Source organism: Chrysemys picta, chromosome 11 (assembly GCF_011386835.1).
Source record: "Chrysemys picta bellii isolate R12L10 chromosome 11, ASM1138683v2, whole genome shotgun sequence".
In the NCBI taxonomy this organism is placed as follows: Eukaryota; Metazoa; Chordata; order Testudines; family Emydidae; genus Chrysemys; species Chrysemys picta.
In genome coordinates, this window is record NC_088801.1 from 38,322,761 (window position 1) to 38,346,741 (window position 23,981).

The 23,981-nt window shown below is 39.3% G+C and overlaps 1 protein-coding gene across 11 annotated transcripts in view; it reads left to right on the plus strand.

Annotated features, from left to right (window-relative positions):
• Window positions 1–23,981, plus strand: part of UBR3 (ubiquitin protein ligase E3 component n-recognin 3) — a 211,124-nt gene that overhangs the window by 127,382 nt on the left and 59,761 nt on the right. For 9 of the 11 annotated variants that reach the window (XM_065560743.1, XM_065560735.1, XM_065560739.1 and 6 more), the window contains 5 exons: window positions 13,104–13,253; window positions 13,819–13,952; window positions 18,360–18,470; window positions 20,774–20,986; window positions 21,842–21,978. In XM_065560743.1, the coding sequence (XP_065416815.1) occupies window positions 13,104–13,253; window positions 13,819–13,952; window positions 18,360–18,470; window positions 20,774–20,986; window positions 21,842–21,978 (745 nt within the window). The remainder of the gene's footprint in view (window positions 1–13,103; window positions 13,254–13,818; window positions 13,953–18,359; window positions 18,471–20,773; window positions 20,987–21,841; window positions 21,979–23,981) is intronic. The other 2 variants (XM_065560736.1, XM_065560738.1) reach the window with 1 other exon arrangement.

A 23,981-nucleotide genomic window follows, 5' to 3' on the forward strand; every position in this document is an offset into this window, starting at 1 on the left:
AAAAATCACAAGAACTTTCTAGTTGGTGATAATCAGAGAATCCCCCATAGTTCTAAAGCAGCTTTCCTATACTGTAATGCTGGGTGGTTCTATCACTAGCACCTCTCTGAAGTACTTTGACTATCTTCTGGGCATAGACTGTGTTGAAATAACAGTGATTTCATGAAAACAGACAAAAGTTTTGTGTGCAAGCTGAACCATGCAGCTGTTATGTTGACTTAATAAGGTTGGCATGTTTTCCAGAGCTAGAAATGCAGAGAAATTGGCATCAGAAAGTAATGCACTGAAGTTTCACTTTGATATTTCACTCCCAAACCATGGCATGAAGGAAACCTGACACACTTTCCAGGAATTCCAAACAAATTACGTGTTATGAAAATGCTTACAAAGATAGACATTTTCAGCTCATCTTGAGGATGACCTGCAAAGGAAGAGCAAACTGTGCTCTTTAAATGTTATGACTTGTAAGGGAGGCCTAATATTCATTTTTAAAGAATTTTTTCTTTTATTTGAGAAATTTTATATTTTGTCTACTCATTCTTTCCTGGAACATCCAATGATTGACTGGAGAACTACTAGGTTTATGACCTCCGAGAAATCATGCAAGAAAAACATGATTGACTGAGATGGGGCATTGTTATCAGGCTGATAGTTATCATCTCATTGTTACCTTGTTCTTCCTGTTTTTTTTGTATTCACCTGCTGTTTTGTGCCTTCTACTTAGGCCTTGTTTACACTGCCACTTTACAGCGCTGAAACTTTCTCTCTCAAGGGTGTGAAAAAACACCCCTCTGGGTGCTGCAAAGTGGCAGTGTAGACAGTGCACCAGCACTGGGAGCCACTACCCTCATGGGGGTGGGCTTTTTACAGTGCTGGGAGAGCTCTCTTTTACAGAGCTGGGAGTGCCGCAACTACACAGCCATGTTGCTAGTAAAGACATACCCTTAGGAACCATTCCTACAAAGACTTAAGCAGATGCCTAACTTTCTTTGTGAGTAATACCCTTGATTTCAGTGGGACCCCATCAAAGTTAAGCATGCAAGTAAGTCTTTGGAGGATTGATGCCTTAAAATGAGTATAATAAAGACAGTGTCCAAGTTTGTGTGTGTTAGTCTTGACTGGAAATACATACACAGTACTAGTATTTTTCAAGTGTGTGGAGATGTACAACATTCAGAAAAGGGATGTGATAATTCCAAGCTTTCTGAATTTCTTGAATATCGAATGTGGTTATCAGTATCTGCTGGATACTGAAACTCAATCAGTACTGAAAATCTCATAAGGAGCAAGCACTGAGATGTTTCTCTAGGGCTAGGAAAGATGTGGCCCAGGGATATCCCTTGAGCCAAACTAGATGTAGGCAGAGAGTGAAAGGACTTTGGAGAATGAGTAGCATGAGCCAGGAAGTGTGGGTAGGAGTGTTTGTCTGTCTGTTTCTCAAACTGGGGAAGAATAGCAAGAGTGAGCCACACAGCAGAAAGGTGTGAGTGAGGTCTCTGTGGTAAGGGAAAGTACAGAACAGACCACATACTTTTTATGCCAAGAGAAATGTTTCCAGATTCAAAGTTAAGGTAATTAAAAAAGTAGCAAATACCCTTTTTCTGACTGTCAATAGCTGATAATTTTTTTGTTTTCTCTGCTAGAATAACTTAACCTCTTCTTTTTCCCTTGTCTCCCTCCCTTGTCTTATTCACTTCCTCCCCAACTTGGCTTCCTAACATCCCCATCTTTGTAGTGCCACTGTGCAGTCGTGCTTAAAAAATTCCAACAAACTAACCCCAAGTACCGCATCAGCAGCTTTCTTTTTGAAGTGACACCTGTCAGCCAGGAATGGCTCTTGAAAAGCTGAGATACCTGTTGGATGTAGGTTGCAAAAATGTCAGGGGAAGAAGGTTTAAATAACTGGAAAGGAAGGGCCTGCAAGCAAGGGCAGTGAGAAGGAAGGTTTTAGGTGAGCAGATTGAAAGGAGTAGGGAGAACAATAAAACGTCTACTAGAGAACTGTGGACAGAGGGGAAGAGAAAACGAGATGTACTGAGATGGTATTGAAAACCTGCCTTTTGACTGAACAGTACGTTACATGTTTTGGTGTCAGTGATAGCCTGCTTCAGTAAACAAAAGGATTCCCAACTAGTAGTGTGCAAGGATAGACTCATGACTATATTAGATCAGTCAAAACACAGAAGTTCCTGATGCCATTTTATTATGAGATTTTTAGAAACATTGATTTTTTTCCATTCTGAATTACTTTCTGAGAGAGCAGTTTTCATCCCTTCCAAAAATTGAAAAACTTTACTGTGGCAACAGAAAACATGTGGCTACGGCTATATTAAATTAATATGATTAAAGGTTAACCTTTTTAATGACCAGGACTGGATTTTAGTATTCTGTGAGATTGATCTGTACACAGGTCCATGGTGCTGCAGTCCTGGAATTTGTCTCAGAATCTATAACCTAAACTTCCTCTAAAATAATTTTTTTGTCCTTAATTACATTTCTAGCCATTTACATTTCTAAATGTGAACCAAATGTAAACTGCTGCTGTGTTGTCTGCCTGAGGCTGCAGACAGCCTGAATCCAAAAGCTCTGAGATGTTTGCACTGTTCAGTTTAATCAACCATTTTTAGCTACTTCACTGGTATTCATTTTAGCAAAAACATCTAGCTAATGTGCTTATCCATGACTGTTGGATGCAGCGGAGGCAGTAAGTTCTTGTCAAAGGTTGCTGGCCTAGGGAACTGCGCGATCAAGCACAAACAAAAATATCATCTCTGACCTTGCACTAGAAGGAGGGTCGGGGTGAGATGCATTTCTTGTCAATTGCCAAAAGCAGAATCACCTCTTGGTTGGTTCCTGCTTCACACAATTTCCCTCCTGGGTGTTAAAATCTTAAAATGTCACCTTCGCAGCTGCCAAGACCTCCAGCTTTTCATCAGCAACTACTACAATGTGTATATGTTTTGAAAAAAAGCTGATGCAAACTGAAAACATGGAGGTATACCATAGCACTTTAATATAAAAACAAAACAAGGAATATGTAACTTAATTTTATAAGTTATAAAGGACAAGGGTGTGCTAGATGCTTCATGTCACAGACTCTTTCTCTAAAGAATTTATGATGTAGTTATGATCAGAGGTGAAATTTGGTGAGCACCTAAGATTTTATTTCTTCTTTTCTCCTTGCTCTGCTTATTTGTTCTTCTTTATCCTATCCTATTCTATACCTTGTATTTATTTGTTGTATTGAATATAAAGTACTTGGGTTTTTTTAAATTTACTTGACGCTACTGCAAAATGTCCAGTTTGCCATAGAATTCAGCACTGGAATGCTACAGAGAACAATGTTGTCTTGCCTATGCATACAGAATTCAAGACAAGATTCCTTTCTATCCTGTGGGAGAAAGATTTTTATTTTTGTCTGGTTAGGAAATAAATATAGTTTTTCATATTCAGGATAGGATGAAGAAGCCTCTTTAAACCGCTTGGAGTTGAGGAGCAATTTATTTATAATCCAAATTTTTTCCCCTTAAATCACTGTTTTTCCTTGCTGGCAGTTGTTAAAGAATGGTTTTCAAAAGGAGGAAGAGTAAACTGCCTTAGGACTTGACACCAGTATCTCTTTGCAAATGGCTTGCAAAAATTTTCCTTGCTCAGAAAGAGAAAATTGCCCCCAGCGTACAAACTAACCGTATTTTCTTCTTCATATGTGCAGTCAGTGCCATTCTAGTTGGTGAATGATTCAAACCCTGTAGCAAATGTTTTCACTAGTGGGTTAACAATGCAATTTGTTATATGAGAAACAAACAATGGCTTATAAAGTTAAATTACTTTGTCCGTGGAAATGTATTTCAGTTAATTTGGTACAGCTTACCTTGTTTCAGTGAAGTCTTGTTGATTGTAATAGGAGATATTTTATGTTTAATATATTAAGACATCCAAAGAAAATGATGAATATAAAGAATAATTTGCAGATTGAAAAGTACCTAGACTACTTGCTTTTTATAAAACCATCATTGTTTTAATACCATCCTAGAAGCTAGAAAATGTCAGTTCACATATTTTTTAATTTATTAATAGCTAAGATTCTCTATATATTGCTTCTTTACAGCACTTTACAATCATTGACTAATATAAAGGATTTGGGTAAGGAGGCATAGCACTTCAACAAAAACTCCAAACAAATAACTACTTAAAACTTTTAACAAAATATTGTCAGTGAACATACAGTTCATCAATTCACTTCAACAGGAGTAGCTACTACTACAAGGAAATAACCAAATCATTACTCAACATACAGTATAAGCCTTGTGAAGTTATATAACTGTGGTTCCATGGAAGAAGGAATGAATTACCTGGATCCCATCTGACTCACTAATGATATTCAACTCCTCAGGTACAGCTAAAAATGTTAGGAAGGAAAAGAGAACATAACTGGTAGAATTAAAATAAAATTACCTAAATACTAAAGAGAGAAACCAGTCAAGTCAATTGAATATTCTATAATTTTTTTTATAAATGTCTAACAAGGCATGAATAACTCATGACAGATTACACAAGACATTTCTGCATTATTATTTTCACTATTTATACATTAAAACAAATAAGTATGGTGTCAAAAAGTATACTGAATATTAAACTTGCATATAAATTCCATCTGTAGTAAAGCCCTGAGTTTTATTGCATTTGAATGAACAACCTCCAAATGAAACCCAAAATGGATAACTGACATCTAAGTACTTCTGAACCATTTGAATGCCACAGTCCTTACTGCACATTCATAAGACATAGTAGTAACGTGTTTTGGAGGTAGGAAGGAGGAATCTCTATCCATCTCCAGTGTCTTGAGTGAGAAACATGGTTGTTTGGACCCAGCACAAGTTCAGCTGGGAGCATGTAGTTAGAATTAAGGCAGTGAGAGGATGGGTTGCTCAATAGAGAGGAGGGGGGAAACTGGAAGGCTGGGACAAGATGGAACATAGGAATAGGCACCCCACTTATTGCCAGGCATCCTAAACCTCCCTCACCGCTAGTGATGTGGCTCCTTTCAGTTCACCTTCAGCATTCTGATCCAGTCATGCACCCTGTGCCCATCCTCTTTCCTGCTGCAAAACTCTACTCTATGATATAAGCCACAGCCTGAATCTTCTCTTCCAGACTACCAAAATCCTTTCAGTTCTCCTAATCCCCCTCAGAATATTCTTCTAACCCTCCTTTCTACCAAACAAGCTACACTTTCCTCCTCCCTATGTTTATTTTAAGATTGTTGTCCCGGGTTTCTTACCATACTGTCATCTTGTAACAGTATTGTAAAGCCAGAAGTTGATGGTATACTTTAAAAAATGCCCTTCTGGCATAGACCCAAAACTACTTTTTTCTGGTTAGTTAACAGCAAAAGACATGCTTAATTACCTGCAATTACTGTGTCACCAATAAATACACCTGTCTTGTCTTCAAATGTAAATATGTGTAACCTGGGTTAATTCTGACTTTGGAGTTTTAGGCTAATGGAACAGTATTTGTGAATTTTGTTCTTGGACAGTACAGTCTCAGAAACCGTAAGTGCAGTGTGTGGAGCTTACATAGATGATGCTTTCTTAGCAGAAAACTTGGCTTCAGATCAGAAGCTAACTGGGACCATTAATTTAGCCGGAACCAGCAATCTTAAGTATGATCTTGTCTGTTTAAACAAAAATCTTGCTTTGTTTTAATGATTACTATCGAGGTTTTGTATCCTCACCCACTTTTCCTTCACTGTCAGTCAGGAAATTGCCTCCTCATTTGAATAGTAAGCAGTCTTTTGGATTCAAAGATCTAGCCCCATTGTATTTAATTCTTTTTTTTTTTTATTTTAAATAGTGGCTAAAAGAGCCCTACATCGCGTCTAAAAGTTTATGGAGCAAGCTTACTTTTGGTCATTTGCATTGTTAGAAGCAATGTTGGCACACATCACTGTGTCTTGAAACTGTGGCTCTGAAATTCTTTAAAGTAGTATCTATATTTTACTTTTGAAATTTATGCTAGTTTTATTTTCATTTTTTAAAGACAAATTTTTATTGAGAAATAGATTATCATAGTGTGGATACAAGTACCAGATATTGACACTTGTCCCTGCAAACAACTGTAAAACAAGCGAACCCTGGAGTAAAATATTTTTGTTATGTTCATGCAATGTGCAAATATATATATTTTTCAACAATCTGCCTGAATCCTGACATCCAAATTGTGCACTAATGGCTCTGGCTGAGTTTTGTGCTAATCAGAGGGAAGCAGAGCCTAATAAATCAAAGGCATAACTTCTTTTTGTTACAGTATATTGCTGTAAATTGTCGAACAAATACTGCTAAATCGAAGCTATTTTAATTTCCTGTTTATATTAAAAAATGCATGTTAGGGAAATGAGAACTTTGAATGAAGTAAAAGGCGAAAATGCTCTCATGTTAGATAACCTTATGTGGTTTTAATTCACTGGAAGATTTAAAAATGAAGAGACAAGGCTGACCATTTCTCAGAAACTAGGGCAATAGAAATTGCATCTGTCATCACGACTGACAAGCAGAATGCAATAAGTATCTTGAAAAGTATTAGCTGAAAAGGCAAAAAACCTGCTTACACCAAACTAACACAGCGATTGGTAGCACACCATATACAAGAGCCTTGAAAAATATAGGTTACATCTGGGATGTGCCAATTAATAGTTGAGATATGTAAGTGATAATCAGGTTTTTTTTGCAGTGTTAGTGTTCCACCTCCTTGTGAAAGGATATTGAATTGATGTGCACACCATGCTGTATTGAAAGTGATATTTTATTTAAATCTGACAGTATTGAGAGAGCAGGAACACTTCCCTTATTTCCTTTCCACACACCTCTGGCTTTTGGAGCTAGGGCATGTTGTAAAACAACAACAAAAAGAATCTAAAACAACCCCAAAGCCCTGGCCAGTCAGCCATTGTTTAGAATGGCACCAAAAATATTGAAAATTAAAAACAACTTTAGTGTTACTGTTTCCCCCTTATGATAACTGATGTCACACACACTTTCTCTGATAGCTAATGTATAATGGAGTACTTTGAATTTCAGAGTGGGGAAAAATATTTATATAGCTTGCTTTTCATTTACTGTTCATCATGCTGCCACTAGATGGTGATAAATGTTTGCACAATTTTAATAACCATAGGCTAATAAGGATTGCAAGGAAACTGTTTTTCATAAACTGATTTAGCTCTCTGCTAATATATGGAAAAATTATATTACAATGGTATTCATTAAGTGCACATACAAATTAATAATCAACATATTATGGCCTCCTTTCCCATTGTAATTTTAGCTCCCAACAACTTAAAATATCTTCCTTTTGTGACAACTGATGATTTATTTTTATACGGTAGGCGTTTTAAACTGCATTTAGACTTGGAAATGTTTATACCATTTTTTGTATAAATTAGAGATAAATGGGTAGTGAGCTACCTTTCACACCACACTCTTTATGGGCATTTGATAAATATCTGACTTATGAATTGGTATATTGGGCATTATGACAATAAACACCAGTTCTGAATGTGCTATTCTGTTTCCCAGGGTGGTGCATAGCTGACTGACACTGTTGTGATTATGGGCGTACTATTTTCACTACTTCCTTTAGCAAAGTTCTAAAATAAAACTGCTGTTTGGAGGATTATCATATCCTCAGATTTCCTGGAGGAAAGTGGTTACCTCCATGTTTGTTGATAACTGTTTGTATGATATCCCAAATCATATCAAGAAGGTCCATCTGTTATATGAAGTAAATATTATTGCATACTACAAAAAGTCTTCACTCTGACAGAGTCCCTTTTAAATAAACAAATAACCAGATATTGAATATTATTATATCTATTTCTGATCTAAACAAATATATAATCTTCTCAATAACTTCCGAGTCTGTCGTCTGTGGAAATTTATATTTTTCCAGCAAGGAAATTCAGATATTTAAGTTTAAAAAAAAAAGTAGTACAAAGTCATTTCAGCACCGAAGGAATACAATAGGAGGGAATCATGAGCCTTCTTTTTGTACTTCAAAAACATTCATGTTACATCCATCAAAAAGATGAAGAAGGGGAAAAAAATCATTCTGGAAATCAATAGAACTGGGGGCATAATTTACAAATGAACAGAGAGGCTGTTTGATAATTATAACAGTGATTTCAATTATTGCATTATGTGACTAGACATAATTTTTATCATTATTTTGGCTGCTAGAGAAATGGTTCAGCCAAATTAATATAAACACCTCAGGTGGAACTGCTGTGTTCAAGAATATAAATATTGAAGGTTATCATTTTCATTTGACATTAAAATGAATTATTATGGAATGAGTACCTATTAAAATAATATCATTTTGGAAATGATGGTTTTTTTCATCCTGCAACTTTCCAAAGCCGCCTTAGTGAGAATGCTTTTATTGCTGTTTACACTTATAAGCAATCCTATTCTAAATACTGATATTTTGAAATGTGTGTGCCTAAAGCAAGATATGTAAACGTCACTGGCATTCTATATTTACATTGTTGTGAATTTTCTCACCTGAGAGAGGAGACTGGTCCTGGGCTAAAGTAGTTTGAGTGCTTGTTGGAGGGATGCACCCAATGAGCAGTGATGGGAAATTACACCTTTGCAACTGGGCCCCTCACTTACGGAGTCTCACAGGGATTGATTCTCTCTCCAGTCCTGTTCAACATCTGCCTGCATCCACTAAGGGAACTGACATGGACCAACATGCCAGCAATATGCAGATGACACACAACTCTACCTATTCTTTACCCGTACGACCATACCGTTAGCATCAAGTTGACCACAGGAACTTATGACCATCACAAACCTCACTGCCTTCTACTCTAAGTGCAAGACACTCTTCTGTGACCTTGATTTCTCTAACAAACATAGAAATCTGTAAATGTTTGTGTTGTGTGTGTACATTATAATATATTTTGAAAAAGTAAAAAAAGAAAAAAAAACACTCCACTGCATGCGTTTCCTTCTACTGGCAAGAAAATGAGATAACAAGCATGTGGCAAATGTTAGTTGCTGTACTGGAAGGCTCAGATACTATAGCATTGAGCATGGTATAGGAATCCAAGAACCTTTATAGACTAGAATCCTGTATGAAAGCAAGATCAGTATGCTATTTTAAAATGTTTATAAATACTTATATTAAAACCATGTTTTTAAACCTTACTCAAAGCACAAGCCTCTTCAGTAAGGACTTTTTACGTGCCAACTTCACATTCAACTGTTTTAGCTGAATGGTTAACTTTTCTTTTACAATGCAAAAGTGTGTTGTGTTTTGGTTTGATTTTACTTTCCCATAACTCAAAAATGACTTCAAACAGCCACTATCATCTGTGGGAAGAGACTAAGCATGGAAAATGCAGTCCAAATCTGAATTTCATGAGAAGGTTATGAGCAAGTGAAAACAGAGTTATGGTCAAAACTGTCTTGCAACCTTTACTATAATAGACACTATTTGTGACCACTATTATACTTCAGACATTTCAGTTGAGTGGCCTGCACTAATACTTAGAATGCAAAAGGACAGTTTTGTTTTTGTTTATTGCTTGATGATAGATGAATCACTGTCTTTGGAGCACTTTTAAATAATAAACATTTCTGTTTTTAAGCAGTATCTCTTGAAAAATGTGGCTTGTAATTTTTGCAGATATGCCTGTTTTACCTTCTGTTACATGGATCCACCATACTCAGTAGGCCACTGAGGATATTGTTAAACTCTGAAAATAGTTCTGTTCAATCTGTGATCAGCAAAAGGACCTGATGTTACTGAGGTAGAGGAGAGGAAGGTTAGAATAATCATCAGGCCTCCATTTTGACTTACTGAAAATCTCATCAACGCTCTGTAAAAATGCTTTCTTCTTCATGACTTAAATAATTTTGTTGTACAATGACTAGATCAAAAACAACAAGGAGTCTTTATTTGGGCATAAGCTTTCGTGAGTAAAAACCTCACTTCTTCGGATATTTGGGCATAAGCTTTCGTGAGTAAAAACCTCACTTCTTCGGATGCATCCGAAGAAGTGAGGTTTTTACTCACGAAAGCTTATGCCCAAATAAATCTGTTAGTCTTTAAGGTGCCACCAGACTCCTTGTTGTTTTTGTAGATACAGACTAACACGGCTACCCCTGATAAATGATTAGATCAGCAATTCCATATTTCAATCAAGAAGATTAAAGTCCATGTTAGTTTTAGCTTTAAGGTTTTTTTAAACAATTCATAGCCATGTTTTTGCAAACTTGATCAGTTTAAGGAAGACCTTCATGCTGTCCTTCAAATAGTGTCAGTACAAGTTTGCTCTTTTGGGTGCATGTGAGCCCTTTACATTGAAGTTTGAACCCTCTAGAAGATTAATGACTATTGGTGCAGCATTCATGCTTCTGTGCAGTAGTAAAGGTTCAGTGCAAGATGTTAAGATGCTGTTTCCTCAAGACCTCTCCTTTTTTTTTTCTTGTTCTTCTTTCCAGTCTATGGAGAAATGAGTTCAGAATTCTCTCTGCTTCTCCTGCTGTTACGTTTTATGACAGTTTTTATTTTCCATTCTCAAAACTCCAACTCTCGTTTGTATAGAGTTAGTTGTTAATTTACTAAAATGTTGGAGTTGGAGGTGCACTGTTGTCACAGTCCTGTTGATATCATTGGGTCGTCCAGTTGTTATTTGTTTTCATTTAGAGTCCCTAGGTGAGATTCGGTCCTGCACATCTAAGAGGCACAGTACAAAACTAGCCGCCCAGGGGCTGACTAAAGTGGCTTTAAGTCACCTTTGTGCCCTCCCAATAATGGACTGCTTTGGGGCCTTGAGAAGCTTTCAGCTGACCTTAGATAGCCCTGGGAGCTGCCTGATGGGCAGCAGTGCTGCATGGAATCTCCACTGCTCTGGGTGATCCTGCCCTTCCCTGAACATGCGCCTCCGCTCCCAGCTTGAAATGGTGTCCATATAAGGCAGCCTTACAGTTGTCATAAGTAGTGTCTGTGCCATGGAAATCCTCCCTCAGCTGCAGCCAGGGCTTTTTGGCCCCCTTTATGCTGCTCTGGCCCTTGTAGCTTGCATAAAGGGGCTGGAGCAGGTGTAAAGATCTCTCCCCCTCTGTAAATCCATCTCCCATGGCCATGAAAAACTCTGTTTCAACTGTGCCCGTCTTGTAAGGGCAAAATGTGGATCACAAACACCCTGAAGCAACTGGTATAGGGTTGCCTGCCTGGGAGATACTCAATCTTCACTTTTTAAGCCAGTAAGGATTATCAGTTCTATTTTTAGTCCTCCTATTTAGAGGAGACATTGAGAGCCTCTGACAGATTTTGGCTCTGTGGTTTTGGCCTTAAGCATCGTCAGATTTAATCTAATAGATATATCAGTGAATCATATTCCTGTCCAAGGAGTTTTTTTGTCTGGGCTTCTGACAGTCAAAAGGTTCCTTTAAAAAAAAAATTGCCATACTTTTCTACGTGTGTGTGAAACTCCACTTGCATTTAGTTTAATAAATTGATGATAAACCACTGGGAGAGATTTCACTGTCTATATCAGGGGTCAGCAACATTTGGCACGCGGCTCACCAGGGTAAGCACCCTGGCGGGCCGGGCCAGTTTTATTTACCTGCTGATGCAGCAGGTTCGGCCGATCGCAGCCCCCACTGGCTGCGGTTCGCTGTCCCGGGCCAATGGAGGCGACGAGAAGTGGCGCGGGCGAGCGATGTGCTGGCCGCGGCTTCTTGCCGCCCCCATTGGCGCGGGACGGTGAACTGCGGCCAGTGGGGGGCCGCGATCGGCCGAACCTGCCGCGTCAGCAGGTAAATAAAACTGGCCCGGCCCACCAGGGTGCTTACCCTGGCGAGCCGCGTGCCAAACGTTGCCGACCCCTGGTCTATATCAATAAAAACTCCAGGCAAGATTTTCAAACCTAGGAGCTTGGAGGTATAGTAGACTCCTAATTTTATATTTAGGCATCTAAATAAGTGGCCTGACTTTCAGAAGTGCTGAGCACCTACAACTCCCACTGAAGTTCGTGGGAGTTGCATGTGCTGAACAACTTTGAAAATCCGGCTTTTATTTAGGTGCCTAAAATTAGGCACTTAAGTTTTAAATGTTTTGATCTATATCCCTAAAAGCAATAATATCCACTAAGAGAGTCTGTGAAATCCAGATCCTGATGGCTGTCACTCTTTACATAGTGTTGCATAGCAGAAAGTGATTTTATGACTGCACCCCCACATTTTTACTTTAGGTCTTCCCTAAGTTCCATCTGAACATATATTTACATGTATTTCCCCCTTAAATTGAATTTGTTACTGGAGGAAGCCGCACTGAACAGTTGAGATGTTAAAAGGCCCCAAATTATCTTGATAAAAACTTAAATATTTTCTAACCTACCTATTTGTTTCTGGTGTATGAAGACAATCTGGGGGAATGTCAAACTTTTATACAAACCAGTTATGCCCTTGCAGGTTTATCAGTGCCCACTGACTCTAAAGCAACTTCTACAGCACTTCTTGGGTATGTCTGCATCTCTGAAATATGCAAGGCTACTACCTGGAGGTGCATTCACACATGTCCATGCACTTCACAGAGCAGTCCTGATACCTTTATTTAACTAGTTCTCCTCAGCTCCACCCCCTTAAAGTGTTTTTATTGCTGATTTCCCAAGATCTTCAGAATTTATTCTGACACTAATTAGAGAAAGTAAAGATTACTTACCATTAATTGGTTTCAATAGATATGGATTCACACTCATCACCCTTCATCCCTGCTCTTCAGAGTTTTTCATGTAGAATCTAAGTAGGTGAAAGAAACCAGCATCTCAGAGCTAAGGCTCTTTATAAGTTTGTAGTGAACATTCAGTTCTGTGAGGGAGTAGTCTTTGCTTTTCTACAGCGTTTTGGCTCTAGTTTACAGTCTGCATGTGCACCTATTCTACTTTGAAGTATCAGGATTAGGTGTAAGTAGTCTTCTGTGTTTTTCGATGATATTCTATCTGGAAACAGGATTAATGACATTTTATCCCGATCTATATGCAAGATGTTTATTGCCTCTTAATTATTCCATATCTTGTCTGTTTTTCTTAGAATCACCAGATGCTGATATTGCCATGGAGATAGCCACATCAGAACAGCATGTTTCTGAGGCTGTGTATGATTGTGTTATTTGTGGACAGAGTGGCCCTTCCACTGAAGATCGACCTACAGGACTAGTTGTGCTTTTACAAGCCTCTTCAGGTATGAAAAGGGGATTATTGCAAGAGCCACTGTTCCAGGAGTCCTTGACAGCATAAACCATACTGTTAAGGTGCCTCATGGAGCCTGGGAAAGGGGATGAGGGAGACATGCTTCCATATGGATGGTCCTTGCATCATGCAGATCTGTAGGTTTAAAGAGCTCTGTAGGTTTAAAGAGCTAAACACTTGGCCTCTTCTGTGGGGCTGGAGATGAGACGGAGGCTCATCCTGTTTACCCTCCCAATCCTCCAAATCCTCTTGAATAATCCCAAAGGAAAACCTCCTGATGAGAGCATAGGAACCTGGTATTAAAGGAAAAATGTAAAAATTAGCAGTGTATATACAGTATGTACTTACTCCATCAGAGCATAGAGCAAAAGACATTATTTTCACAAAGTAGTTTTTATTTTTTTCCTACCATTTCTGTTAGCAACAGAAACAAAACCTTTTATCTGACAAATATGGTTATACCTACAATTTCCTGGGGTAAATTTTCGTTTAATCTTTTTTCATTGGGCATATATCATTGTCCATTTTACTCTTGCTCATCTTTTTTCTATGTATAGTTTTGGGGCAATGTCGCAATAGCACTGAGCCAAAGAAACTACCTACCAGTGAAGAGGAGCAAATATACCCTTCGGATACATGTGCAGCAGTACATGATGTTAGGCTTACAACATTACAGCGGTACTTTAAAGATGTAAGTATTGATACAGGGCAGTACTATCATCTCTAAAAGTGCTATGAAAAAACATGAATTGAATTACCAGTTGTATAATAATTGTGCGCAGTGTATTTAGAATTGGACTTCCTGATTTTATTTCTGCCTTTTTGTTTTTTGAAAAATTAATTGAAATAAGAATGGTGTAAAGTATTTAAATTTGATAAGCTCCTTGGTTTTTTTAATTTAGGGCCTAATTCTCCTTGTGCAGGTTATTCTGCATAGGTCGGTGGAAACTCTGCAAGCTAAAATTTTCATACAATATCCTTGCAATACTGGAATAGTGGATGTCATTTCAAAAGATAGTGTGGCTAAGGGAATGAGACTTGGATTGCCATATTAGAGACCTCAGTTCTATTTCCAGTTCTGGTAGAAGTGACCTTTTTCATCCTCCCAGTTATTTTTTCTGCAGAATGAAGGAATGATAGTTGTCTATCTAGGGTAAAGATATAATGCCTGGTTAATAAGAATACACTGAAATATTAACAGGGATCAAAACAAGAAGAGTCAGATGGTCAGCCCACTGCACTTTCCCCTAGGTGACTGGGTATACTTTCTCTATGTCGCAGCTCCAGTCTGGGTTCTGCACATAGTTGCTGTGACATTCTGTGCATTGCGCCCAGCAGCCCAGTTCACCTCCTCATAAAACCAAAAACAATGTCTAATAACTTATTAATTGTTAGGTTTTGGAGCGGGTTCTTGGTACTGAACACTAGATCTCAGCAGGGCTAGCCCAGTCATAACTTATGTAGAGACCGCCTATAGTTTTATCCTTGTCTCTGTACAAAAAAGTATTGTAAAAGAGTGAACATTTTAAAAAACAGGTCATTTGCTGGGGAGGGAGTTGTATCTCCGAATCCTGGGATCCAGTGACCCCAGATTTGCAGCACAAACGCTGGACCCTCTGCTGGCATACCAGTTTTCAAACTGATCTAACTAGACACGTGGAGCTTAGAACACTGAAACTCTGGTTTTAAACAGAAAAGTCGCTGCCATCTTAACTCTAATGTGACTTGTGTCAGCCCCATGATGGCATTATATCATTTAGATGTTACCTTTCATTTCATGATGCTATTTTGTTAACCCTAGGGTGACCAGGCAGCAAATGTGAAAAATTGGGACAAGGATTGGGGGGTAATAGGAGCCTATATAAGAAAAAGACCTCAAAATCAGGACATCTGGTCACCCTAGTCAACCCTAGCATAATATACTTGTGCTATAAATACTCACGAAAGAATGACAGTAATGCACTTACTTTGACCTGTTGCGATTAATAATATATTGCTTTTGTCAAGCTCAGAAGGAAACCTGTTAACAAAGTGCAAAACTTGGTAAATGTTTACTTGGTTAATATAACTGTGGGTCTTTGTCTGGCAGTGTTTCAAACTGCAAGTGGACAGTTATTCCCCAGTGAAATGTTTTAAAAAAATGTATGTAATCTATATCTGTATGCTTTTCTCATGATACAAATATCGGAGGATTTGGTGAAAAGTGTATTTTATCTAAACTCGACCTTATGGAAGTGTAACTTCATGATCAATCAGATTTCTCCCTTCCTGTGAGGCTACATTGAGTTTTTGTAAAATAATCTAAAAGCTACTGTAATGACTAAGTGGCTTAATACTTTCTGCTCTAAAAAACTCTGGTTTCAATTCAGACATTAGTTGGATTAGTTGTTTCTGCTTTCAAGTTTCTAGATCACTACTGTGCTAAAAATGTCTCTGCATGAAAGAACAAATCCTTAAATTTCTTATTGGCATAAAAACAGAAACATCTGTTAGTGTCTTGAGTGGCTTGTTCCGCTGAGCTAAGCAATAAGAAATCCTTTTGTTGATCAGCTGTGCCCTCAGCGGTAGGTGTCCTTCCCGTAATGACAAGTACTGCAGAAGATTTCAGGAGACAGAAGGATGATTTTACTTAGTTGTGAAAATTGTAAGATTTTCCTATTAAAAAGATTTTCCTATTAAAATAGGATCCATACTCTTCCACTTGAAGAAAAACATAAACACTGTTTCAAAAGCCATATACTATACAGTGCAAAAGAAGGTCATTTAAAGTTTTTTCTTAAAGTTTTACCTTTTTTGGCTGAAATTTGGTGTATTTGCTCAGTCAGGGAAAAATGGCTGAGCTATTTTTAAGAATGGAAAGTGTGTGTCGGGGGATGGGGGGGAGAGAAATAGTGTTTTTTCAACTGTGGGAAAACTTAAAAGAAATAATCAACCCACAATTCTAGACCCTTAGAAGCTGTTAAAATCTTGAAATTTGGCAGATAGGTAATCCCTAGTTCATTTATTGGTCCTTTGTTGTTTACACATGTTGTGGTAAAAATTCTCTTTTGATTTATTGAAGTTAAAAATGTTTAAAAATCTTACTTTGTGTATTCACACTGATTTATTGTCATATGACAAAACTAACAATCTGCCAACTTTCCAGTGGCACTTGACGTGCATGCGTATGTATCAATTGTGTGCAGACTTCCACTGAGTAGGCACTCTCTCACTGTTCTAAGGGATTTGCACATGCACACATAAGAAAGTTTAATGGAATTTCAATTTTAACAGGTAGGGAGATTGTGGAACATGATCTAGTAAGGTGCATGTGGAAGGAAGCAGGACTTTAAGGAAGCCTTTTGTTTGTGTGAGGCCCTGTACCTTATTCACTGCATAAAATCCACATCTGGCTCAGAAGCAGGAATTTTTCTTGATAGATTTTTCAGTGGTGTTTATCATTTTTGATTGCCTCACAAATATTAATAACTTTGTCCTAATGTAACTCCTGTTCAGTACAGGTAAAAATGTGGTATCACCATTTCATTTGGGAGAACTGAGGCATAGAGAATGTGTTATTTGATGAAGGTCTGTGGTTGAACTGGCAGTAAAATCTACATCTCTTGATTATCCTTCCTCTTCCTGTGGACTCCTGCCTTATTCACTATCTGCACCATCCCTTTTATGTAATAAATGATGCAGACACCAATCTCTCTGGCTGCAGACAATGAGCTTTCTCAGTGAATGAGGCCACTGTATTCTGGGACTCATCCTAGTTCACTATATAATCTCACTTGATTCACCACCCAACCTGTCCCTCAATCAGGTGGGGGCCAGCAGGAAGAAGAAAGACTGTGTTATGGTTAAGGTGATAGATTCAGGCCTTGGAGAGCTATAAAATGTTATAAAATCAAATTGGAGCCGGTAAAATAGAATGTCCTATATGCTCAATTGCAGAAAAAGAGAGGTGTTCTAGCACCAAAAAAAGCAAACCACCACTATGTTATTTTTACATTCTCCATTATAAATCATTGCAGGGCAAGTCTGTCTTAGGGCTAAAACAGGTATTTTTGCTGATCATTTTTACTGTTCTCTCTTCACTATTAGGACAAGGTTTTTGTGTAAATGTAATACATGCATTTTAATTTTGTGATTGAAACTGTTGTTCATGAAATGAGAAGTAATAAAACTGATTATAACTAGATATATTACATGCATGTATTATAAACGTTTCTCATCATAACTCTCTGTTTTTCCAGCTGATCATTTCTTGAGTTAGAGTACCATTCACCAAATTGTGTAGTTCTTTGATGTGGCCAAATAATTTGTTGGCATCATCCTAGCACCCTATGCTAAGCTTTAGACCTGGGCTAAGGTTTGACTTCAGATCTCCACAGCCCAAAAGTTGATACACTGAATTATTGTGCCACTTAATGCCTTTTTTCATCTTGTACTGTATTCCTAACTGTATTGCTAATCAGTTAGCAAGAGAATTGAAGTTTTTGAATTGAATTAAAATGGGATAGATATTTAATTATGCAACTGTGGACATTTTATTAATGTATATGATATATGTTATGTTCAAAGCCTTATGGCATCATTGTATTGCTCATGTTGAATGAAATATATTGGCGTCCGCTTTTCTGAAGCAGGAAAAAGTTTGTAGTTTTACAGCAGAATGGACTTTAAAAGCTCTCTGAATACAGTGAATGCCAGAGATTCTTTTAAAAAGATTGCTTTGGTGCTGAAATAATGTGTAACTTAGGGGAGTGGAGCGTATTAGAAGTTCAGAAATAAAATTGCAAGAACTACATTGTGACACTTACCTTTAGTATAACTATGAATGCTTTAACACGGTAAAATCTATGTGAACTCTATATGCATTTTATTCCTCCCTAATTCTATCACCATCCTGGGAGACAAACGTTTGCAGTATTATAGCTTTAATAAGAGCTTAAATTTGCTTTTCAATGCAAAGCACAGCAATAGGTATATAGTGGAAGGATTATTATAACTAAGACCTATAAAAGTGAAAGAAATATTTATTGAACAACACATGTATACATTTTAGTTGGAAATGTCTGTTGAATAACATCATGTACATTTTTTTTTTTTAAAGAGTTCCTGTCTGCAAGCAGTGTCTATAGGCTGGGAAGGAGGTGTTTATGTACAAACTTGTGGTCATACGTTACACATAGATTGTCATAAATCTTACATGGAATCATTAAGAGTAAGTTGATCTGCAATTCCAAAACCTGTCTTGTATTGTTTGCACCTGATCTTGCTCCCATTGAAGTCAATGGGAGCTTACCACTAATTTAAATGGAAGCAAGACTTAGTCCTTTTTATTTTCTACATTGATGTGCTAGGCTTTTTTGATCATCTTCCAAACAGTGTACTTTTAACATCTCCTTTTTATTTCTTCTTTACATTTTTTATAAAAAATTGACTTTATATCTAATTATGTTGACCTACCAAAGCAAATATAAAGAAGAAAAGTTGAACAAATTAATCTCACTGTTTAAAAATATTGTAATTATGCTATGTATATACTGTATGTCTAGTAAATTTTGGTTGAAAACTGCATTCCCATTTCATGGATAAAACTTTTTATTCAAACTTGCTCTAACTAGTCAGGGACCCAGAAAGTTACAAAGGTAATTCTGTCAGTTTGCTGGAGACTGTCTCAGTACCAGGACTACCTGTTTGAAGCTCAAATTACACTTAGTCAGCACTATTCCTGCAGTGCTCTCAGGAGTGGGGATCTGATGAGGCACTTTGTGAAGGTGAAAATGGGAAGTTACGTACAGTAACTGAAGCTCTCTGAAGCTTTCTCCCCTTCCCCTTATAGCTCCACACTCCTCTTCCGTATTGCTTTAGAGTCCATTGAGATTTGTTGTAGTGGAGAGGAACTGAGCCGTTCCATCTGGCATGATGCCCTCCAATGGCTAGGTTCTTGGTCTCTGGACTATAGTGTGAACTAAGTTCAAGAATGTATTTCTCCTGAGACAGTAACTTCAGGTATTTCCCATTCCTGATAAGTAAATTTGCCTTTTGCCAGATGGATAGTAATAAAGTTAATAAGGGAAACTTTCAAACTCTAAGGCAGTTGCTAACAATCAGCAATAAAAACCAAACATTAAAAGCCACTTTAACCCCTTCCCCCCACACTAGCCCCACTATTTCCCAGTGATGGAAGGCGTTCTGCAATGTCACAGGGTTCTCTGTTGCTGGTATAGTGTATACCTATACTGACAATGTTAAGGTTTGTAATTCTATATTGCTCCTTGTTCTGCCTGAAATAACAGGAGTCAAGCAGAGTAGGAGAAGTCCTCTGGTGAGTGCTCCATGTCTAGGGTTACCATACGTCCTCTTTTTCCCGGACATGTCCGGCTTTTCAGCAGTCAAACCCCCGTCCGGGGGGAATTGCCAAAAAGCCGAACATGTCCGGGAAAATGGCGGCTCTGCTCCTCCCCGACTCTTCGGCTCTGTTTAAGAGCCGGGCTGCCCGAGCGCTACCGGCTTCGGGCAGCCCCCGTGCCTCCAGACCCTGCGCCCCCAGCCGGGCACTTCCCCTCCCGGGCTCCCGCGGTGCAGCGTCCAGAGGCACGGGGGCTGCCCGAAGCCGGTAGCGCTCGGGCAGCCTGGCTCTTAAACAGAGCCGAAGAGTCAGGGAGGAGCAGAGCCGCCGCGGCTGGAGGCTCTGCTCCTCTTCGGCTCTGTTTAAGAGCCGGGCTGCCCGAGAGCTACCGGCTTTGGGCAGCCCCCGTGCCTCTGGACCCTGCGCCGCTGGAGCCCGGGAGGGGAAGTGCCCGGCTGGGAGCGCAGGGTCCGGAGGCATAGGGGCTGCCCGAAGCCCAAGCGCTACCGGCTTCACGGTTTGCCGGGCAGCCTCCAGACCCTGCGCCCCCGGCTGGGCGCTTCCCCTCCCGGGCTCCAGCTGCGCTGGGGAAGCGCCGGCCGGGGGCGCAGGGTCTGGGGGCTGCCCGGCAAACTCTGAAGCCGGTAGCGCTGGGGCAGCCCTTTCCCCCTGGCTGGGAGTGGGAGGGAGGAGGGGGCGGAGTTAGGGCGGGGAAGGGGTGGAGTTGGGGCGGGGCTAGGGGTGGGAAATGGGCGGGGCCAGGGCCCGTGGAGGGTCCTCTTTTTTTATTTATGAGATATGGTAACCCTATCCATGTCCCACGCAGAATTTGGTCAAGCAAATCGGAGTGTCAGTTAGAGATGATACAATCACTGTTTTTGTGATATGGGAACAGCAGGAATATCTCTCCTTTAACTGTGGGACATATTAACTATGGGATTGTCTTGGACATTCTGGAATACTTGTAAATTATGGGGATATCATGAGACAGTCTTAGTAATTAGAGTGCTCTTACAAAATTAAGCACATATTCATATCATTCTTGGTTTTCAGTTATTTGTAGATGGTCTATATTTTTATCTGTGAGATATTGTCTATAAAATTTCAAGAACACAATTGTCATCTTCACTGAGTTCATATGTATCTACCTTTTTTTTTTATTTATTTTTTAGAATGACCAGGTCCTCCAGGGTTTTTCTGTGGACAAAGGAGAATTTACCTGTCCCCTCTGTAGGCAATTTGCAAACAGTGTTCTTCCTTGTTATCCTGGAAACAGTGTGGAAAGAAGCCTTTTGCAATGTCATAGTAACAAGAGTATGCAAGATCTTATAAAAGAGGTGGAAGAGCTTCAAGAACAGCTGGGAACTTTCCCAGTAAGCATCAGTGTAAGGCAGAAAGATCCTTGTTAATTTGCCTCTATCTTTCAACTTTGTTTCATATTTCTTTCTGTGACTTATTTAAATTATAAAGCCACATTTTTCCTCCTCTTTCTGTATGGGAAAATTGTACTATTTTTAATGGATTAAATGTAATCAAATAAAAACAGAGTTATGACCAAAATATTATTAATCTAAAAGTTTATTTTTTGAATGGATTTTTCTTATTCATTTAATTCAATTCATTCTTGTAATTTACATAGAACTGAATCGTATTTTATGAAGCTCACTATATTTTTTCAATGTAAAACATGAATCCCTTGTAACTGGAAGCTATTTAAAGTATGTTCAGAACATGTAATCGTATGGATTATTTGTTTTGCAAAGATAACAATTTACATCTACTCATACATAATATAGCTGCTTTATAATGTCATTCAATGTAATTAAATCTGTAAAATCATGTTAGTCTTCCAATCTCATATGAAATACCTCTATTTAAAAGGTATTTCAGAGTAACAATACTTCCGTTTGCTAAGGATTGCAATTTTAAATGTGTTATTTTCATGTACTTGTTGCACAATCCATATGCCCCATTGACTTGACTTTAGGATAGCACAGACTAAAAATTCTGTACATTATGTAGACAAAACAGTGAAATTGCTTTGTCCATCTCCCTGCCTATTCAGAATATACCTTTCTACTAGACAAAAAAGTATGATAGCAGCTGTTAATACATATTTTTCATATAACACATAAATGTTATTGTGTATAGCTATACTGACAATGTTAAGCTTTGTAATTGTATATTGCTTTTCTCCAGATGAGTAAATTAACCTATTAATGCCTTTTCTTTTTTCGTAGTCTGAAACCAATCTTAGTAAGGAAATGGAATCTGTAATGAAAGATATAAAAAGTACGACCCAGAAGAAATATACAGACTACAGTAAGACTCCTGGATCACCAGACAATGATTTTCTCTTCATGTATTCTGTAGCTAGGTAGGTCCATTAAGCTATTTTGACTGTTCCTTTTGCATTTGTTATTAGTAATAGTGCCCCAAAAAATAATTAGTAAAACCCACCAAAATCATGAGATTTAAAAAATAATAATAAAGTTTGGGTTCTTTTTATTTTCTGTTTTTTCAACATGTAGGGTGCCCTCGGGTCACATTTTTCACTCTAGGACAATCAGAGCTAGAATTTTAGGGAGGGGGTTGTTTTGTGTTTGTTTTTGTTTCTTAATGAATTCTGAGTTTCACATGTATTCACATAACTCCAACCGCTGGAGCTTTAAGAAAAACACACATTATTGTGAAACTTGTCATAACATCACTAGTTGTGTGAAGTGAACTATCTGTGTCGAAATGGACCTTAGGAGACAAGGGTTAAATAAGAATAACTAGTCTAATGAGGTGGAGAGAGAGGACCTGAGTTCTGCATATCCTCTGAAGGACCACATCTCCATTATCAAGGGACACAACCACCGTGTTGGGGCATTGGCTTAGCACTGACTCAAAGGAATGAGGTGTTGCTTACTGAATAGTCAACATATCTTCCCATAGGTCACCCATTTATGTATTGATTGGGCCTGAGCCTACTTAATATCGGAGAGCTGACTGGCTCTCAACACAAGTTGTTATGGCTACAGAGTGCTATTCTTACAGACTTACTTGTGTGGGAAAAAATGCAATTAAAGCAAAATAGAATTTGCTAATCAAAGAGCCTGTTTAATTTCTTTGAGTCTAGCTCATTCAGCATAATATCTTCTTTCCTCCCATGTTACAAAGTTTTCTTTTATGGTACTGCAGCTAGTTATTTTCTGCTTGAGAAATAGGAAAATGTTAAATAGTAATGATGTGACATACTAGTATGAGGACTAGCAACCTTTTCTTGGACAGGCAGGAAGCTACTCTAGTGTGGCTGAGCAGGTGAAGTTTGACAGAAGAGCAATGGTTTCCACACAGTGATGAATAGCTGTACCCTTAGAGCAGTGGTCTCCAACCTTTTTACGCACAAGATTACTTTTTGAATTTAAGTGCAATCCAGGATCTACCCTGCCCCTTCCCTGAGACTCAACCCCTTCCTCAGAGCCCCACCCTGCTCACTCCATCCTCCCCTGTTGCTCGCTCTCCCCCATCCTCACTCATTTTCACCGGGCTGGGGCAGGGGGCTGCAGGCTCTGGGCTGGGGCCGAGAGGTTTGGAGTGTGGGAGGGGATGAGGGGTGTAAGTTCTGGGAGGGAGTTTGGGTGCAGGAGGGGGCTCCGGGCTGGGGCAGAGTGTTGGGGTGTAGGAGGAGGTATGAGGTGCTGGCTCCGGGAGGGGGGTCAGGGATGGGACAGGAGGTTTGGGGTGCAGGAAGGGGTATGTGGTGCTGTCTCTGAGAAGGGGCTTAGGGCTGGGGGTTGGGGTGTGGGCCCCTGCCTGATGGCATCTACCTCAGGGGGCTCCCGGTCGGCGGTGCAGCGGGGCTAAAGCAGGCTCCCTGCCTGCCCCAGCCCCACGCTGCTCCCGAAAGTGGCCAACACACCCCTACGGCCCATGGGGGGAGGGGTGCACACGGCTCCGTGTGCTGCTCCTGCCTGCAAGCCCCGCCCCACAGCTCCCATTGGCCACAGTTCTCTGTTCCCGGCCAATGGGAGCTGCGGGGGTGGTGCTTGTAGACGGGAGCTGTGTGTGGAGATCCCTGCCTCCACCCCCCCCAACTCCCTGGGGGGGGTGCAGGGATGTGCTGGCCACTTCTGGGAGCGGAATGGGGCCGGGGCAGGCAGGGAGCCTGCCTTAGCCCCGCTGCGCTGCCGGACTTTTAGCGGCCAGGGATTGCGATCAACTGGCAGAGGTTCCAGGATCGACCAGTCAATTGTGATCTACGAGTGGTGACCACTGCCTTAGAGTGTTATAAAAACAAAAGGAAAATTTAAGCAGTTTAGCTATGAACTTCAGGATTTTGTTAAAATGCGAATGCTAATATTTAATATTTGATCAGCATCAATTTCTTTTAAA